This window comes from Macaca fascicularis, chromosome 14, assembly GCF_037993035.2.
Source record: "Macaca fascicularis isolate 582-1 chromosome 14, T2T-MFA8v1.1".
In the NCBI taxonomy this organism is placed as follows: Eukaryota; Metazoa; Chordata; class Mammalia; order Primates; family Cercopithecidae; genus Macaca; species Macaca fascicularis.
The window spans coordinates 98,961,005-98,975,564 of record NC_088388.1 but is presented as its reverse complement, the minus strand read 5'-3'; the positions used below and the strand labels follow the sequence as shown (position 1 = coordinate 98,975,564).

The 14,560-nt window shown below is 33.5% G+C and overlaps 1 protein-coding gene across 3 annotated transcripts in view; it reads right to left on the bottom strand.

The window, feature by feature from the left end:
• The window catches only part of CNTN5 (contactin 5), a 1,343,675-nt gene that overhangs the window by 451,669 nt on the left and 877,446 nt on the right, over window positions 1-14,560 (bottom strand). For all 3 annotated transcript variants that reach the window (XR_012422789.1, XM_005579428.4, XM_065528914.1), the window contains exon 7: window positions 224-319. Coding sequence is in view for 2 of the 3 variants with exons in the window: in XM_005579428.4 (XP_005579485.3) it covers window positions 224-319 (96 nt within the window). In the remaining variant the exon portion in view is untranslated. The remainder of the gene's footprint in view (window positions 1-223; window positions 320-14,560) is intronic.

The following is a 14,560-nucleotide window of genomic DNA, read 5'->3' as shown; positions in this document are numbered from 1 at the left end:
CAACAGTTAGAATGGCAATAAAACAATCTTATCATTGGAGTTCAGCATCCCATCTAATGGTATTTAGAGTACGTGATCTTGAATTACTCATCTGGCACTCTGATATATGTCAAGGAAACCATGCACATTTCACCTGCAATGTTCTCCCATCAATATACTGTCTAAAAGAATAAACACATAGCAAAAGAGAGCAGCAGCAGCAAAGAATGGGATCCTACTGTACCTGGTGAGTGTGGTGGAGGAGAGCACATCAGAACGACACCCTGGCCTTCCCTCACAGAGACGGCGCTTCTTGTCCGGCCACTAAAATTTCCCAGATCTGTCAACATAATACAACATTTAGATCCAAGGCAAAAAAGAATGTAAAGATTACTACGATTTTAACTTGTACTTACTTTCTGTCATTATCTTGACAAGGTGTCTTTTGTTTGTTAATCAGTGACAAGAGGGCTTTAACATATATCTACATCATCAAATTTTAAATACCACAATAGAAATAAATCTATGCCATCCATAGAAAAAACATTCTTTATTTTTATTTAGTCCATTCAAATTGCCAGTATAGACAGAAACTAGGCAGTATAGTATTTTTAACGCAAATAGTTACATAATAGTTCTTACATATTGATATTTCTACTACCGATAATGCCCATTCACTCATAGTGAGAAGAGAAATAGAAGTGGTGAGAGGCCTTGGTGTCCCAACTGCTGCTTCATTACATGTCATGCTAAGAAGGATGTGTAAAACCAAGCATGAGCATGCCAAAGTAGAGACTTGTATGCTCTAACAAAATATAATAAAAATAGAAAAACTATTTTCTATAAATACGAATAAGAAAGTTATGTGACTTTCATTTTATGAAAGCCTAGAATGGGCTCTGTGAATTAACTACTCTCATCCATTTTGATTAGTCTGGGAATATTAGCTAATGAAACACTCACTTCTTTGTATGAGGGATTATAGTATTGGAGTTCAATTGCCTTCCCTTAAACTATGTTGCATTTACACAATTTGAAAAGACCTTCCTAAAAAGAAAATAGTCCAAAAGGGAATGATGTGTAATTTTATTTGTAATTCTATTATTGCTTATTAAACTATTTATATCTCAGTAATACTCCCCTTTCCCTTTTCTTGGGCTAGGTTGATCAATAAGACAATTTTTAGACTACTTTATTGAAAATGGTAGGAGTTCAATATTATTTATAAATAAACTCATGTTTCCATGTTAAGAAATGCTTCTTAGAAATGTTTTTCCATTTCTTCCATTAGGCACAAATTGTAAAAGAGATTTTAAAAATATATTGTAATTATTTCACGCTAAAATAATATGCTTTGTAGCAATACAAGGTAGGGCTTCAAATTTAATGTTAATTTGACAAATAAATTGAACAATCAAGAAAATATAATACTGGATATGAAGGAGATAAATTACAAGTCTATAGCACTCTAAGAAAAATTCTATATATATTTTTTTGAGATGACTAACAATTTACTTATTATTTTGCTGAATGTATAACCAAATCTTCTTAAACACATCCAAAATCATGGGGGTCTAATAAACAGTGAATACATGATACCAAATAAATAGAGAAGTATTCATTATTGCAGAATGTATTTAGGATTTTATACAAAATTCAATGTTTCTTTATAAACAGTTAAGCTTTTCATAAAGTAGCAAGACAAAAGAAAAAGAGCAATTCTAGTTCTACTTTTCTGGGGGATTGTTATTTAAAAAATATACACACTAACTTCTGGAGCAGTAAAAATCAAGTCAGTAATTTTCAAATACATGTACCTACAAGGTTACTGCTCTGATTTCTATTACCAAATATTATGCTTGTCTCGCTTTGAACTTTGTATGTATGAGGTAATACAACATAGACATTTGTCTGTAACAAATATATGCAAATCATGGCTTTCAACTCATACGCACTGATTCTTAGAGGCTTTTTTCCAAAAAATGATCTTAATATGAAATCAAAGCATGGCAAGATTTTTAATTTGACTTCCTTTTACTTTACTCCTGGAAATACAACACAGGATAGTGAGGCAGTGGTTGTGACAGGGCTTTAATATATATTTTGAGAGCCTCGTCCCTATGTCGCCCAGGCCGGAGTGCATGGTGTGATCATAACTCAGTGCAATCAGTAACTCCTGGGGTCAAGAAATCCTCCAGCCTCAGCCTCCAAAGTAGCTGGGACTACAGATACGGGCTAGCATACTCAGCTAATTTTTCAAATTTTTCGTAGAGAGAGAGTCTCGCTATGTTGCCCAGACTTGTCTCAAGCAATCCTGTGGCCTCTGCCTCACAAAGTACTGGGATTATAGGAGAAAGCCACCATGTCTGAATTTAACATCTATAGGGATTATGTGATTTCACTTTCCTCTTTTTGTCTTCATTGAATCTATAAATTCTGGAAGGCAATTTGGATATCAATTTATTTTTAATGAATTTTTAAAATGGTTTCTAAAACATAAATATCTATTTCAATACACTTACTACAAGTTTATATTATGCTTATTTTTATGACATTTCAAATCAACCTATTGTATTTACAAGATTGTTTTAATAGAAAACAGTCCTAAATTAATGTCTGTTTCTGAGGAACTGAAGTACAGGCATGCCCTAGAAATTAAACACACTAAGAAAAGAAGATTATAGAATAATTGTGACCTAAATTGTGTTTTGAGATCCCAATGACCCAAAAGATAATATTTCACTGTAATTGTTTTATTTTGTGCCAGCTGTTAATACAAGCACAATTTAACATTTCCTCATAGAATTCTCTCTGTGTCATTATTTCCTGGGAACTATAGCACCAGAAGCCCAAAGATTTTTTCCTTTTTTTAATTGTGAGTAGATTTTTTTTCTTTCTTAAAGACATATAGAGAAATACTAAAAAAAAGTCTGTACTTTCATGGGGTATGTACATTTCCCACTTGACTCTTTCCTACTATAAAGAAAAGTAAAACATTATTATCTATAATGTAAAAGTGATCCCTGTTCCAGACAAGATTATGGTTGATCTAAGGCAGAAAGTTTATGTGAAAAAATTATTGGTTGATGGGAATGGTGGTTAGACTGAATAGTCTTAGTGAAAATTTAGCTGTCTGTTCATCTCTCACTGAGAAAGGAGTTAATTTCTTTGGATGTATTCAGAGAACTTTGAAATCTTTCAGTGGTTATATGTGCAGGTTCAGTGTTCATTATGGTATCTTAATAGATGATACATTACATATACCAAGAAGATAAATGGAAAAAAAGACAAAGCCCTTTTATAGATATGGGCTTGAATTGTTTTATTGCAATTACACAAGGTCAAAAATATGTGTTCATATGTTCTATTTTTTACCTTTACAGGAAAAAAAAAAAAAGGAGAGTAAAAATAAAAATCACAACACAAAGACTCTAAAATTCAGGTTCAAATTACAAACTGAAATAAATATCTTCCTGGACTTACTTCAAAGCACATGTACAAATAGTCAAGTTAAGAAACTGGAGGAGAAATTTTGTGATCAAAAGTCATAGGGCCCTAGACTTTGTCTCTGCTCTGACCTTTCTTTTTCTGAGTTAAGAAGCTCACGCAAGGTTTAAAAGGAGAGCTGTAACTAGAACAGTAGCTTGCAGAATTATTGCACCTATTCATCCTAGAAGAACTATGCAAAAGAAAAATGAAAAACATACAATAATAGATGTTATTAAGAGCTTGAGATGATAGAATGTAGACTTGGGATGGGAGATTTGAGCCATATTGATCACATGTAAGACAAACCATTTTATGAATTTATTTAACAAATATTTATTCAATGCATACTATACATTGAACACTGTGTTAGGTACTGGTTCTGAAGAAAAACTGTAAAGGATATAGATATATAAATGAATTAATCATACCTACTTGGGCCAACTGTTCATAGCTCACACGAGTCTGGGTCACCAAATAGGTATATAAGCCCAAGTCCTCAAAGCCCAGCTTGTCATAGACACACTCATGAGTGACCAAATACATTCCATGAACATTTATCATGTAGCACTTCACACCATTTCTCTAAATGTGAGCTATAAATACATGAACATACATACACATACACAAAGACTTTAGTTTTTTCTTTGCTTTCTTCCTTTTTTTCTTCCCTCTCCCTCCCTTCCTTCCTCCTCCTTTTCCTTTTTGTATTCTTGTCTTCCTTCCTTCTTGATATTCTTCAGTTACTCTTTTCATCCCTGTATTGTTCCACGAAGTATTTGAGGCAGCTTAAAATATGTATTTGCCTCAATAATAATAAATAAACACATAAAACAAGTTGAGGAATTCCAGGTGAAGATAAAATAAGCATGGTAAGAAGCCTGCAGGGCAAAACAGGAATTTAGGAATATACACTACATGTTTTTGTAAATTATTGGGAGTTGGCTGCAAATTTGACTCTAAACTTAAGAGGAGCCAAAACAAGGTGAAGATATCCCCAGTCTAAGGAGATTTCTCCTGAAAGACTTCATAGACTTCATAAAGTTAACACTTAGCAATAGAGTGGGCTGAGAAACTTGGCAAACTATTCAGAAAGGTTTCTTTTCTACTTTTTTTTAACCTCCTGAGACACCTTGAGTAGGTAGAAAGTGAGCTATATGTACACACACAAACATCTGAAAAATATCTCAAAAATTATTCATTAGAAAGCATTAAAGTGCTGGAGGGAAAGAGTACCTGCAACTATCAAAAGAGATAGTACTTAAGAGATTCTGGACACTGATCTTGTATCTTATGTATGTTAAATACAATAGGTTGGTTTAGTTATTGGGGAGGAGTGAGGAAAAGGCTCAAGACAGGAGAATAAAAGCTATACAATTAGAAATAAAACGCTGTGGTTGATTTGTCTCCTGGACTTCTATTTCCCAGTCTTAAGTCTGTTCTGGGTAAGTGGCAATGTCGAGCTTATAGGAGTTGTGTTTGGAAAAAGGCAGAGGAATACAGCGCTAATCTTGAGGTATTCATGTCTACACATTTATCCTGCAGGTGGCCCTAATGAGTTTTAGACTATCAGTGCTCCAAGGATTCTCAATTAATTCTCTAAAAGTGCTGTGAACACAGATACGATTTATCACAAATTGTAAAATTTTTCATAAAATTGAGATACTGACTTTTTACAAAAAGATCATTGAAAAGGCAAATTATATTAGACTAGGTATCAGAGACAGATTTTATGAAGTTTCATTAATTACATTTGAGTGTCATATATATTATATGAAAGATTAAAGAACTGATATGAGAGGCCTTCAGCTTTAATTCCCATGATTTCTGTAAAAACAACTGACAAGTTTTGTAATACTAACTTGGTATTTGCTGCCTCACTTGCAAAGTGATTGCATATTGAAGCTTTTCATTGGCTGTATTTATTGTTCCTGTTATTACCATCAGGATTATTCAGGTCATTGTAAATTTTTTTGCATTCCATGCAAATATTCTATAATAAAAATTAGTCAAACTTCATTCACAAACTATTTTTGACCTTCTAAATCTTTAGAAAAGAGAAAAGAGAGAAAAGGAAATCAATGAAAATAGTTACACTAGCTACTAACATACCTACTCTGTGCTAGGCTTCCTGGAAGTAGATACTAATTCCTGTTCTTTAAAGATTACTAAATCTAGGGGAAAAGCAAGTAAAAAGTTCACTGCAGTCATATATCTAATAGAGTTGGCAAACCAAAGTCAATGTGATTGATTCTAAAGTTTTAAAAACGATACCAGGACAAAAGCAATTCAATATTTGGAAGTTAAACCACACTGATTTTAGGAATTTTAAAATAATCTTCAATAAGGACATCTTATTAAAAATTAGCTTCTGAGAAAGCATAGAAAAAGCAGTTCTTTCACGTTTTGAGAAAAAAATTAAATCAGAATTTTCTAATATATAGTCATTTGCACAGAACGGCTACATAACACACTGTAGAGTAAATAAGATTCTTCATAGTTCCTAAAGTAAAAACGTGAGTGTTGAATGGTACCTTGACAGAAAAGCCATAGAAAAATGAAGCTTTTTGGTGTTTTATTGACAACTGTAAACTTATGAGTCTGTGATCAATTTGTAAACAGATATGAGAGGGCTTATTATCCCCATTTAAGATTAGGACACTGACATGCACTAAAATTAGGTAACAAGAATAAGAACTCATGGCAGAAAAGATTTGAATTTTCAAAGTGACTGATTGAGCTTTGAAATTAGCATTAAAAAATCTAGAGTTATTATGATACCCTTGGTTTAGAATGTTTTTAATCAATACACTTATTTGATTAAATACTTTCCTATTACCCCACATGATACAGTGCTACAATTCTTTTAAATATTTTTTATCAGTCACCTATGAATGGGACATCATATCGCCTTTAGGAAATGTTAACTTTTAATAAAAATTGTCTCTCCAAAATACCAGTTGAACTAATTATAGGTCTCTCAAAAAACATACTAACATCCATTAGATGAAGACAAGAACTGAATTCAGATACAGCTGGAGAAGTAGGAAAGAAAATCTATAAAGATAATGACAAATTGTAGTGAAATTTTCATTAGCCCCATTTTTTCTCTGGTTATATATAACAGGTCAGATGAGTAATCTCTTGCTATGGCTTGCCATTTTCGCTTTACATATGATCAGATATTAATCAGTCCTCCGAAGGGATTATAAAAAAGAAACAGATGCAAACCAGCATATGCTTCCCTTGAACAAGACACTTGTAATTACATCATAAGTGAAAAAGTAAATTGCAGTTGCTTTTGTGAAATGATAAACTTTCCACAGAGTGTGATAAAAATGATTTTGATTTTAGGTCTTTTCTTTTGTATTTCATATGTTACAAAAAGCTACTTCAACACTGAATAATATATATGATAAATAACCTACAATGAAAAAGTGGGTATCAGTGTGTGTAATGTGAATACAGTCTATGAACTCTGGCAGAGGTTTTATACATTTGATAAAATCTCTACCATCTACATAAACAATTAGATAAATAATACTAATTTGTTTACTTATAAGTTCATTTTTTTTTTTTCTAAATTCAGGTCAGTCTTAATTCATTAAAAGTCTTAGAAAATTTTAAAGCTAAGCATTAAAAAGAAAAATATGAAAGAATAAACACAACATATACAGAGAGTTTAAATACTACAAATCCATTGTGATGAGAAAAGGATGTCATAGTAAAACCGGCAAATCATTTAGTACAGCAATTCTTACAACTTGTAGGTGTATTAAATCATTTCTCAAGCTTTCATGCCTAACTACCCTCTTCAGTTATTTCATAATATTTCCTTACATAATTACTTTCTTGCCTACTACTGTGACTCCTTACCCCTTCTCCCTTCATTTTATTCCCCTGGCACAACTTCAGCCTTTGTTAAATTGGACTATCTGCCTATTCTTCTCTTACATTGTAAGTGTAAAAAAACAAAAACACGCGTATAGCCAGATTTAGCCTGAAGGAAGATAGTTTTTCACACTGGGACTACATCTCTAGATGCTAAAAACTTCATGATTTTAACTCACAGCCTATGACTGTAAGTTCAGAACCTATTTTCAATATGTAATTATATATGACCTATAATTTCAAACCTAGTTAGATGTGTATGTTCACATTTACAAAATAATTTTCCTAATACCCATTATTAGAATGAATAGGAAATAAAATATATTTTGGTAATTGATTTGATACTCTAACAGAGGAAAACAATGTTATCAGCATAAAAATTCATCCCACTTATTTACAACGTTACAGCTTTCTGTAGTTTTAGCATGATCTATCTAAGGAAACCTAACATACAAAAAAGTTGCTACAATGAATATTCATCTATTACAGTTGAGAAAATGTGTCAGATATATCTATTAAATTATACATTAGAAGACTTTATATTCACATAATAATTAATTACATTTTAAAACCTTTTATACAGTGTTTGACATATAATAAAAGATATATTTTTAAATAAAGTAAAAATATTTTTAATAATATATGTATACAGTTCCAATCTCTGTATTATAAGACACAAAATAAAGGGGATTATTCTAAGATTCCAGGATATACTTTTTGGAAAATAATAGGCAACTGGACAATTTTGTTCCTTATTTGAAGAATATAGAAAAAGACTATCAAAATGTAAAAATACCCACCCCACCTTCCTGATGGTGCTCTGTAGTTTGAGGAGCTGTAGAAGAAGTAAAACTATACCTAAATGCCTACTCTTCTGTATTGTATGAATTCAAGGTTACTCTCTCTAATCTTAAAAATCAAATTTTTTTTTTCTATTAGTATCACTAAATGCCCACAGGAGAAAGCGGGAAAGATCTAAAATCGACACCCTAACATCACAATTAAAAGAACTAAAGGAGCAAGAGCAAACACATTCAAAAGCTAGCAGATGACAAGAAATAACTAAGATCAGAACAGAAATGGAAATACAGACATGAAAAACCCTTCAAAAATCAATGAATCCAGGAGCTGTTTTTTTGAAAAGATTAACAAAATAGATAGACCAGTAGCCAGATTAATAAAGAAGAAAAGAGTGAAGAATCAAATAGACACAATAAGAAATGATAAAGTGTGTATCACCACTGATCCCACAGAAATACAAACTACCATCAGAGAATACTATAAACACCTCTATGCAAATCTAGAAAATCTGGACACATACACCCTTCCAAGACTAAAGAAGAAAGAAATCAAATCTCTCAATAGACCAATAACAAGTTCTGAAAGTGAGGCAGTAACAAATTGCCTCCCAATAAAAAAAAAAAAAAAAAGCCCAGGATCAGACGGATTCACAGCTGAATTCTACCAGTGGTACAAAAAGGACCTGGTACCATTGCTTCTGAAACTATTCCAAAAAACAGAAAAGAGGGACTCCTCCCTAACTCATTTTATGAGGACAGCATCATCCTGATATCAAAACCTGGCAGAGACACAACAAAAAAAAGAAATTCCAGGCCAATATTCCTGATGAATATAGATGTGGAAATCCTCAATAAAATCCTGGCAAACTGAATCCAGCAGCACATCAAAAAGCTTATCCACCACCAGCTTATCAGATTGGCTTCATCCCTGGGATGCAAGGCTGCTTCAACATATGCAAATCAATAAACATAATCCAACAGATAAACAGAACCAATGACAAAAACCACATGATTACCTCAACAGATTCAGAAAAGGCCTTTGACACAATTCAACACCCCACCGCTTCATGCTAAAAACTCTCAATAAACTAGGTATTGATGGAATCCATCTCAAAATAATAAGAGCTATCTATGAAAAACTCACAACCAATATCATACTGAATGGGCAAAAGATGGAAGCAATCCCTTTGAAAACTGGCACAAGACAAGGATGCCCTTTCTCACCACTCCTATTCCACATGGTATTAGAAGTTCTGGAGAGTGCAATCAGGCAAGAGAAAGAAACAGTATTCAAATAGGAAGACAGGAAGTCAAATTGTCTCTGTTTGCAGATGACATGACTGTATATATAGAAAATCGCAGCATCTCAGCCCCAAATCTCCTTAAGCTGATAAGCAATTTCAGCAAAGTCTCAGGATAAAAAAATCAATGTGCAAAAATCACAGGCATTATTACACACCAATAATAGAGAATCAGAGAGCCGAATCATGAGTGAACTCACATTCACAGTTGCTACAAAGAGAATAAAATACCTAGGAATACATCTCACAAGGAATGTGAAGGACCTCTTCAAGGAGAACTACAAACTACTGCTCAAGGAAATAAGAGAGGACACAAGCAAGTGGAAAAAGTTTCCATGCTCATGGACAGGAAGAATCAATATCATAAAAATGGCCATACTGCCCAAAGTAATTTACAGATTCAATGATATCTCCTTCAAGCTACTACTGACTTTCTTCACAGAAATAGAAAAAAAAAAACTACTTCAAATTTCATCTGGAACCAAAAAAGAGCTGATATGGCAGAGACATTTCTAAGAAAAAAGAACAAAGCCATAGGCATCATACTACCTTACTTTAAACTATACTACAAGGTTACAGTAATCAAAACAGCATGGTACTGGTACCAAAACAGATATATACACCAATGGAACAGAACAGAGGCTTCAGATATAATGCCACACATCTACAACGATCTGGTCTTTGACAAATCTGACAAGAACAAGCAATGAGGAAACAATTCCCTATTTAATATATGCTGTTGGGAAAACTGGCTAGCCATATGCAAACTGAAACTGGACCGTTTCCTTACACTTTACACAAAAATTAACTCAAGACGGATAAAAGACTTAAATGTAAGACCTAAAACGATAAAAACCCTTGAAGAAAATCTAGGCAATACTATTCAGGACATAAGCATGGGCAAAGGCTTCATGACTAAAACACCAAAAGCAATGGCAGCAAAAGCCAAAATTGACAAATTGAATCTAATTAAATTAAAGAGCTTCTGCACAGCAAAAGAAGCTATCATCAGAGTGACCAGCCAACCTACAGAATGGGAGATTATTGCAATCTATCCATCTGAAAAAGGGCTAATATCCAGAATCTACAAAGAACTTAAACTAATTTACAAGGAAAAAAACAGACAAATGCATGAAAAAGTAGGGGAAGGATAAGAACAGACACTTCTAAAAAGAAGACATTTATGCAGCCAACAAATACATGAAGAAAACCTCATTATTGCTTGTCATCAGAGAAATGCAAATCAAAACCACAGTGAGATACCATCTCACGCTATTTAGAATGGCCATCATTAAAAAGTCAGGAAAAAACAGATGTTGGAGAGGATGTGGAGAAATTGGGATGCTGGTATTTATACTCCCACCATGGTGGGAGTATAAATTAGTTCAACCATTGTGGAAGACTGTGGTCATTCCTCAAGGATCTAGAACCAGAAATACCATTTAACCTAGCAATCCCATTACTGGGTATATACCCAAAGGATTATAAATCATTCTACTATAAAGACACATGCACACGTATGTTTACTGCAGCACTATTCACAACAGCAAAGACTGGAACCAACCCAAATGCCCATCAGTGATAGACTGGATACAGAAAATGTGTCACATATATCCCATGGAATACTATGCAGCCATAAAAAAGGGTAAGTTCATGTCCTTTGCAGGGACATGGATGAATCTGGAAACCATCATTCTCAGCAAACTAACATATGAAAAGAAAACCAAACACAGGTACTCACTCTTAAGTGGGAGCTGAACAATGAGAACACATGGACACTGGGAGGGGAATATCACACACTGGGGCCTGTAGTGGGGACTGGGGGCTACGGTAGGATAGCATTAGGAGAAGTATCTGATGTAGATGATACATTGATGGGTGCAGCAAACTACCATGGCAAGTGTATACCTATGTTACAAACCTGCACGTTTTGTATATGTATTCTAGAACTTAAAGTATAATAAAAAACCATATGTAAGAGACAAAATTATCTATATATGATGACAGAACTATATACAATATTTGCTTTCAATAAAAGAAAACAAAAATATTGTAAAAAAGTTTCCCCTGTCTCTACATCCTCACCATCATCTGTTATATTTCCCTTTTATATAACAGCTATTCTAACTGGGATGACACGATATCTCATTGTGGTTTGATTTGAATTTCCCTAATTATTATGATGTTGAACACTTCTTCACGTATCTGTTGCCCATTTGTAGGTCTTCTTTTGAGAGATATCTATTCAGCTCATTTGCCCATTTGTAAATCATATCATTTGTTTTTCTGCTATTGAGTTGTTTCAGTTCCTTGGATATTCTGGATATTAAACCTTTGTCAGATGAGTCGTTTGAAAATTTTCTCTCCAGAAAATTATATTTAGAGTTTCTTGGAAGCTACCATAGTTTTAAAGCTAGTGGTGTTCCTTTGACCAAGGGTGATGGCAGTTATTATCTACTAGAAACTTCCCTCTGTTATGTTTCTTTCAACTCCTCATGCAATTTTTGCCTCCACTAGCCTCTACTTAGAACAGCCCCTCTCTAGATGACACAGTTATTTCTTTTCAACATGTCTAATGAGAAAAACATAATTAACTGGTGAGTAGATTTTTAAGACAGTTTGATGCTGAGTATAATATTATGCTTTTCAACCTGAGAACTGCATTTTAATAAAGAAACAGGTTTTTTTCACTTTGCAAATCCAATCCAGTCCCAAACTGCATAAGAATTCCTGTGAAGAACTGTTTTGATGTTTTACTTTGGTTATGGTTTAACCATGATTATACTATGGTTATGCTTTTGGTTATGGTTACGCCATAACCAAAGTAAAAATCAAAACAGCCCTTTACAGGAATTCTTATGCTGTTCGAATATGTGTGCTTGAGTGATCTGCTCTGCCAAATGTGTTTTCAACTTCATTTGTGTATTGCAGAGCACTCACAATAGTTCTGGCCTTCTGATCAACTACTTGAAGATATAAATTGCTTGCTTTCTTGATTCCCTTAGCTCATTTTGTTTTATAGTTTAATCAAGTAACATAGATTTGCATTTTTAATAAGCTATGACCTCAACAGTTCTAGCTGAAGAATTTATAGCATGCTTAATTTAAAAAAAATCTTTGGAAGCTGTTTTATTTTATAACTCAGCTGACTAGTGATCAATTTTCAACTTATCTTACATCTTGGCTAAAAACTTCATGCCTTACCTCAAAGCAAATCTGATCCCTGTCCTTGGCCCAATTATTTCTTTCCTACCTTTCAATTATTTCAGGAAGTTTTAATTTATGATCTTCATTTAGGCTCAACTAATATGTAAAGTAATATTTGGATAATGCTCAAGTTTAAGGAAGGATTCAGTTTATTGTCTGCACATTTAAAAGGGCATTTAAAATCATTTATTTTTAACAGGTTACTTTTGTGTGAAATTTTTCATTAATTATATAAATAAATTCTTGAGAGAATGAGTCTCATTTTTTACATTAAGCATCAGCCCAATGTGCTAGCAGTCTTTTGATTTTTGCTTCTGTTTTGTCGTTGCTCTAGCTCTTTTGCACTGAAGTATAAGAAGACAGTTCCCAGAAATTGTGTAGGGCTAATTTGTCTATTTGCTAAAGATACATTTTTCTGTAAACCAACTATGGCATATGCATTACTCACATTGCTGAAGGGCATCCCAAATAGTCTAGTTCAAGGTTAGGCAGAATTTTCTATAAAGGGTCAGAGAGTAAATACTTGAAGCTTTGCAGGACAAAAGGCAAAACTGAGGTTATTATGTAGGTACTGTTATATGATTTTAACATATGACAAAGTACTATTCTTTCAGATTTTTCAAACATTTAAAAATGTTAAAAATAAAACTCGTTAGCTAGTGGGCTGTACAAAAACAGAGGAGTAGATCTATGCTCTGGTTCACTAAAATCGGCAGCAGTAGAAAAGCTTACTAATCTTCTACTATTAGAAAGTCAGTAACTTTTCTGTATTGCCAGTTCAAGTCATTGTGGCGGGAGGTCAAGTTATTTATGCATCTGCAGTGTATAAAAGCTTGACCTCTAGAATCAGAAAGACATGGATTTGAATTATGTCTCTTTCATTTATTACCCATGTGACCTTGGATAAACCTCAGTTTCCTTACTTGTGTAACAGGAATAACAATACCAACATCAAAATGATTGTCAGGGGATAATGCTTGCAGTTTATCCAACAACAGACCTTAACTTACACTGAACCCTTAATAAATGACAGCCATTATTAATTTACATAAAAAGGTAGCATACATATCCTTGTATCCAGCATCTAGCACCATGTTTACTAAATAACAATTCAGTTTTCTTTTTAATTCACTCCTTTTTCCTTTATTAAACAAATATTAATTGCATGTATATGTGCCAAGCACCGTATTAGGTACTTAATAGATATTTCTGAATGAATAAGCCTCAGTGGTGAGCTGAGCTTAGGTTTAGAAAAAAGTAAACCATTCTATGCTTATGAATAGAAAATGTATGACTAGGTCTGGCACAGTGATTTGTGCCTGTAATCACAACACTTTGGGAGGCTGAAGTGGGTAGGTCACTTGGGGTCGGGAGTTCAAGACCAGCCTGGTCAGCATGGTGAAACCCATCTCTGCTAAAAATACAAAAAAATTAGCAGGGCACAGTGGTGAACACCTGTAATCCCAGCTACTTGGGAGGCTGAGGTGGGAAAATCATTTGAACCCAGAAGGCAGAGGGGGCAGTAAGCCGAGATCATTCCACTACACTCCAGCCTGGCCAACAAAGTAGACCCCATCTCAAGAAAAAAAAATAGAAAATGTATGACCAAAAGAAGTTATCAGAAAATGTTACCAGTTTATAGTTCAAATGTCATCTCACCCCAAACGTTTAAAAGGTATGGACAATGGAGATAAGATGATAATGATGATAGTTACCATTTACTGAATACTCACTACCTGCCACATACTATACAATGAATATTTACATATGTGTGTTTTTAATTCATTTATTTCTTATTAAAATATCCTTTTAGTTAGACACTTTCGTGAGAAAGTGAAGCTCAGAGAAGCCATGTACCTTGCCCAATGTTACATAATTAGCAAATAATAGAGGTAA